The sequence below is a fragment of the Camelina sativa genome, chromosome 4, assembly GCF_000633955.1.
Source record: "Camelina sativa cultivar DH55 chromosome 4, Cs, whole genome shotgun sequence".
Classification (NCBI taxonomy): domain Eukaryota; kingdom Viridiplantae; phylum Streptophyta; class Magnoliopsida; order Brassicales; family Brassicaceae; genus Camelina; species Camelina sativa.
Window position 1 is genome coordinate 15,233,195 of NC_025688.1, and position 6,746 is coordinate 15,239,940.

The 6,746-nt window shown below is 40.0% G+C and overlaps 1 protein-coding gene across 1 annotated transcript; it reads right to left on the bottom strand.

Moving 5' to 3' along the window:
* Positions 3,426–4,799, bottom strand: LOC104783889. Its single transcript, XM_010508992.1, has 2 exons — positions 4,484–4,799; positions 3,426–4,366 (listed from the first exon to the last, which is right to left on the bottom strand). The coding sequence occupies exons 1-2, from the start codon at positions 4,797–4,799 to the stop codon at positions 3,426–3,428; spliced, it is 1,257 nt and encodes a 418-aa protein (XP_010507294.1).

Consider the following 6,746-nt stretch of genomic DNA (forward strand, 5'->3'; position numbering starts at 1 on the left):
AAGACATAAAAACAAATGTCTTCCTTATGTGAAGTAGACTTCCTTATGTGAAGTAGACTTCTATATCCGTGTTTTCTTTGTTTGTTTTATTTGAGACAAATTAAATATATGAGGCGACTGTAATATTATCTGTTTCCATAAATGACCATGTAACTTTTAAACCGGAATTTGCAGAACAAGCCAGGGCAATCTGAGACCCTGAAACCATCTCCATCTGTGTTTATTCGCACGGAAATCCCAACAGCTGCCGACTTGACTGCTAGAGCCAAGAAACAAGAACCAAGGAAAGAAGCGGCTAGGATTGCGGCACATGGCAAGGCTAAAAGGGTTAAGAGGTTGGCGTCAAGTCAACGTCTCCTTTCGTTGGTAATAACACAGCCAAGTCTATCATGGGTGATAAATCAGCCACGTTAGCGTACAATCCTTTTGATAAAGCAGACATGGAGTTGAAGAAGGTTTTCCTTGATTTCTTAAAGAAAGATCCGTAAGTCTACTAACTTTTATGTTATGTTTCAAAAATTCTATTTGTCGAAACTTTAGTAACTTATATGTATCCAAACCATTCATCACCCGCAGGACGTACAGGGACAAGGTCCCACAGAAATCCCGATGCTGTCTTTGGTGGTACGAACTGCAGACAAAAACAGTCTGGCTACGAGATTCGGTAAGTCTACTAGAAAACTTCGTCTCCAAGTATACTAGAAAACTTCGAGTCAGTCTTCAATATTATATAACTTCGTTTTAAATCCATGTGGTTATCCAGCACATGGATGCGGGGTTGAATCTATTGAGACATTGACACCCGCAACATCCTCAAATATTTAGAACGAGTAGATTGGCTTTCCCAGACGCTATGTTCACTCATCTGTGGACAACGAAGTACCTTGACTTTGTCAATTCTGAGGCACATGCTAATGGATCTGGGAAACTGTTGCCGGCCGGTGCCTTCAGCTACCATGCAGGGGAGTATCCACCGTATGCTCAGACTAACAAGCAATGGGGTCTGGAAGTGGACGACTTATATGCGCCTTTAAACGTGAAGTCGATGCACTGAGTAGCTATGTGGATCTCGATTCCCATGAGACACATCGTTGTCTGGGATAGCATCCCGAGTGTCACCAACGACGAAGAGCTTGCATCTGCCATCGAGCCTATTGCCGTCTTGGTTCCCTACGTGCTGCGGGAGTTAGCCAGCCCTGACCACAAGCATATGTATTCGTATGAGAAGTTCACTCATGAGCGGGTCAAAAAGGGAGTGCCTCCGAACAAGAAGCCAGGTGACTGTGGTGTGTATACTTTGAAGTACATAGAATGTCATGCTCTTGGGTTAGCCTTTCCTACTACTTTGTGCGACGCAAACATCACACGGATAAGGGAGAAGATGGCTTGTGACTTATTTCACGAGATTGAATGTCGTGGACCAAATGAGGAGAACTACATAGACGACTTTGGGCTCTATGATCCTCCCCCAATCCGGGACTAACTATAAACTTTGTTTGAAAGACTTAAACTCTTGTTTTAAGTATGTATGACTCATTAGGATGATGTAGGGTTGATGTTTTGTTTCTGTTTGGGGGATCTTTATATTTTGTGGGTGGGATCCTACTGATTAAACTCTAATGATGGGCGGGATCTTCATATTTTTTGTGTGATCCTCCTTTTAAACTCTAATGTGTAAGGATGATTGTTCTTGTTGCCTACTAGTTATACGTGGGATATTGGTATTTTTTGGTCAGTTTTTCGTAACATATACATAACTTCATACGTTAAACATTAATAATAGTGTACACTTGTCTGTTCCTCATTAGTTACTTATTAAAATATTAATTACTTGTAGTCTCTCTAAACAATAGCGTACAACGAAAGCCTAGTAGACATATTTCTGAAGTTAACTTGGAGACTTCGAATGGATATTGTTGTTCAATAGACATGTAGAGTTGACCGATAGAAATAGAGAAATAGATATTCAGAATGCATACATTAAGTTCAAAAATAAAATACAAATAGGAGTTTGGGTGATGCAACTAATCGTCGAGACGGACATGAAGTTTGCCCCAATCAATAGGAGGAGGAACCACACACTGTTTGACATCAGCTTCCGCAACCTCTCTCATCTCCTCTAACCTCTTGTGCTCTGCCTCGAAGTCGACAAGTTGTTGACCCAATATTTGATTCAGTTGGGATAGTTGAGCGTCGATCAGATCCACTTGATGCACAAGGGCGGTAGCCTCTTCCTTCTTCTTCATGTGATCTCTCATCATACGAAGAATGGCTTTAAAGCGGTCCTTCGTCTCTTCTTCAACCACGACTCTCGTCCTCTCAAAAGCGTCTTTCATGGCATCTATTACTTCCTCTTCCCACTCGAAATCGGAACTGCTTCGCTTACGCTTACTGGAACTCTCTCCGGCCATAGCTCGTAACCAACTTATTCTCTTGTTATCGAAGAAGGAGATGCAATAGATTGAGTGGAAATTGAGAGGATATTTATAGGTGAAATTGAGACGGCAACGATACAATGAATGTAGAGAAATCGAAAGGGTACAACGAATGTAGAGATATCGAAAGGGTACAACGAATGTAGAGATAGCGAAAGGGTACAACGAATGCAGAGATATCGAAAGGGTACAATGAATGTAGAGAGAAACGCATCATACATAGAAAGCTTAGTAGACATCAGATTAAAGTTAACTTAGAGACTTGGTACACATCCTAAGACACATTGCGATGACAACAATGAAACCTATCCAAGAGAGAACCATGAATTGTCGAAGCATTTTTTCCCTTTCATTGGCTGCCAGTAAATCACATTCAAACTTCTTCTTGTCTTCCTCATATGTGTTAACCACCCCAGAGTTCACCAAACCGTTAACAACTTTTTCTTTCATTTCTCTTACAGATTCTTTAAGTACCTTGATTTCTTCTCTATGCCGACGGATCTCATCCCTCGCATCCAATAAACTCCGCCTTTGCCAACCACGTGATGGTTCTACGTCTGATCAATGGGAAAACCCATGAACATTGCATCTGAAGAAATTTCTTCCCGGATTTGCATATGTCCATGATTTCACAATAATCGTTGATCTACCGCAGTAGTTGCAGACTGGACCATTTATTTGTATATTCGAATTTGTATTAGAAACTGACCCCGAAATTTGGCTCATCATTCTCTAGCTGATTGTGGTTGTTCAAGAAGCGGAGTATCATAAAATAAAATGGTCTTATGAGTAAATGATAGTTACGTACTATTCTTTAATAATGTCGACTTGAACACGTGGGATAGTCCCTGAAAATTACAGAGACAAATTATAGCTAGGGAAATTCTAGATGACTTCACGATGAAGTTAACTTCTACTCGCCGTCTTCAGCAACCTATACAAATAATTGTTAGTGTAACCGATGATCATATACAAAACGTTAAAAATGTATCAAGTGGGATTGTTACTTACACAATGAGGTCGAGTATGTCCAGGCTGTCTGCATTTTGAACAAGCATATTGCTTATGAGACTTCCTCGGCTTGCTCCCATTTTTACGTGACAGTTCTAGCCATGTTAGCCAACGAGACTTCTTTTGCCTTCCAGGCTTCTGCTTCGGAATGGGAGGTATACATCGGATATCTGGCCCAATTGGATGGTGCTCGACATTGGGCATGATGGTAGCCGCGTACGACGCATAGACATAATCTTTTCTATAGTAAGCTTCGACTACGGTAGACATATGCCATCCGCTTGACTTGACAGCCTTAATTGCATGTGAACATGGCATTTTCTCAACATCAAACACCCCGCATGAACAAGATTTTGCTTCCAAGTCAACCAAACAGTCACGTTGCCCACCCCTAACGTAGAAACGCCAGCCATCAATGCGTTCTACCGTCATCATATCTGCGTAATTCTCCCTTACGGCCAATAAGAACTCAACACCCCGGCTAAAAGTGGTTGTCAGACTAAGTGCATCCTCTCGTCTTTTCCAATACCACCTACCTAAATTTTTCGTAATAAACTCAATGAGATATGTGATGGGATAACCTTTGGCTTTCTTTAGCATGGAGTTGATAGATTCCGCAATGTTGCTAGTCTTGATGTTGTATCTATCTCCTGGACAGTAAACCCGAGACCATAAAGCTGGATCTGCCTTATTCAAGTACGCTGCAAGGGCCGGATTTACGTTGGTAAGGGAAGCCATGTAGCGGTTGTAATCATCATACGTATGCACATCTGCTGCTCCTTTCACCAAGTACATCAGTTGCTTCCCACGGAAATTAGAAATTATGTTTAGTTGGAGATGGTAGTAACATATCCCTCGTGTTGCACATGGCATAACATTGCGACATGCTTTAGCTATTGAACTGCACCTATCCGAAAATACTACCAGTGGATATTCATCCGAGATACACTCACTTAATTTGGTGAAAAACCAATCCCATGAAGCATCACACTCCGAGTCGACAATTCCAAAAGCCAACAGAAATATTTGAAAGTTACCATCCTGTGCGCAAGCGACTAGCAATACACTTTCATACTTTCCGGTGAGATGGGTCCCATCAACCACAATAACTCGCCTCACGTAATTGAAACCACGGATTGAAGCATCAAAAGATAGGAAAAGGTACTTAAACCTATGCTCGTCATCAACAACAAGGTCAACGACACTTCCCGAGTTTGACTGCTCTATTTTTCTAAGACAATAAGGCAACTTCGCATACCTAGATTCGGCGTTTCCTCTCACATATTCCAATGCATATTGTAAAGCCCTGTACGAAGTTGTGCAATCCAATGTCATGCCGAACATTGTCCTCATTGAATCTTCGCTATGTTGTGGGACAACACCATCAACTATTCCTACCCGGTCTACAAAAAGCATCCTAATATATTTGGAGGTGCAATGCTTACGGTGGGCTATGCGGTCCACAATAGAACATGTATGCACGTTCAGATATTTGGTGACCCAAAAAGTGGTTGGATCATTCTTCACAGTGGCCACGACCCTCTACGTGCATCCTGGCACAGAGCATATTGCCACCAACCGAGACTTTGTGGACTTCTTAATTTTGCAAGAGAATTCTAGCATAATAGCGGTCAAACGCACCTCTGTTATAACATCATGTTTGCATGGAAAGCATTGACCTACTTTAAGTTGGTCTATTCAAGGATTATTTAATTGTCCATGAATACCACCAACAAACGGTTTCCCTTCTTCAGCATCTACATCCGGGTGATCTCCATCTTCATCGTCATCTTCAAATTTCTCGTACTCACTGTAATCGAAATCCATGTCATCAACATCTTTTGGCTTCTCATCTGTAGTGTCATGGAGAGCTTCTTGACATTTTTCTACACCTTCATCGGCACCTGGATCTACATCGTCACCAAATTCATCTGTTTGCTCCCCATCGGCAATAGAACAAGAGTTATTTATATCATTAACACATCCCTTAACCGACTGTCCATCCATGCATCGCGTAGAGACGCAAAGGCGAACAACATTCCTACTACTAAAATCTATCAAGTTCTGAACTGATCTATCATTTGTGACATAGACAGGAGGGGTATCTTGGGGCAATTGCTGAAGCATCATCTCTGTTAAGGGATACGATAACTGAACCATATCTATTTCTTTGTCAATCAGATAATCTTCTACAGCCATTTCAAGAAGCTCAACGTATGTACAACCGTGTCGCAAAAAAAACATTCTCCCACCTTTGTGTCCATCCATATCAAAATGGCAGGACCCATTACTTGTCACCTATACTCCGTAAACAACAGGTATTTGCGCCATCTACCTGAAAGAGTAAGCAGCAAGTCAATTACTCATTACATAGCTGACTATCTGTAGAAGTCTTAAATCAATAACCTAGATGCCTAACAAAACTAAAAACATGATTGATCCAAAAGTATAACATATTATCATGACAATAATAGACAGAGGCAAGTACATAACCGATACAAAATCAAAAAGAAAAATTTATAAATTTCAATTAAACACTATTTCAAATATACAGACTTCACATATAACTCCAATGGTTTGACTTCGTAAATTAGTCTACTTTAATGACCTAACTACCTATGAAAACCAAAAACTTGATTTCTCCATATGTATAATATGGATTCATGTCAAAAACATACAGAGGCAAGTAAATAACATATATCAAAGAATACAATAAAAAAGTCTTAAAAATTATTCACCAATTTGCAATAATTTGGTTTTCAAAATCTGTTGACTTCATGTTGACGTCACCGGGTAGATATAAACTAGACTATACGAGGATAACTTTAAATGAAGTCTATTTTTTGTGGTCTATTTTTGCAATTACAATTTAACAAAGCAGACAGCGGACGAAGTCTACTAGAACCGGTTGACTTCTTCTGTGGTCATCCTTTGTTAATTTTTTTGCTCAGTTTTGCAATTAAATAGATAAAAATAGGTAGAATTCAATGGAAAGTTCCACCTGTTAACTTCAGTTATAGTTTACTCTGGTTATTTTTGCAACTGACCAACCCATTGACTTTACAGTAGACTTCTGTGTAACAAGTAGACTTCATCTATCCGTCAACAAGAAAATGTAAACTTCGTCGTGGTTAGTTTTGCAATTGACCAAGTTTGACTTTTGCCAAGTAGACTACGTACGAAGTCTATAGTAATGATGACTTTGTTTGCAGTCTGCCGTAGTCATTTTTGGAGTTGACCAACATTTAAAATTTTTAATTAGTAGACTTCTTTTGCAGTCAAATAATTATTTTAATATAA

Coding starts and splice junctions, on each gene's coding strand:
- LOC104783889 (XM_010508992.1), bottom strand. CDS start 4,799: ATGAGGACAATGTTCGGCATGACATTGGATTGCACAACTTCGTACAGG. Junction 4,367..4,483: donor AGTCGCTTGCGCACAGGATG/GTAACTTTCAAA, acceptor ATCCACTGGTAG/TATTTTCGGATAGGTGCAGT.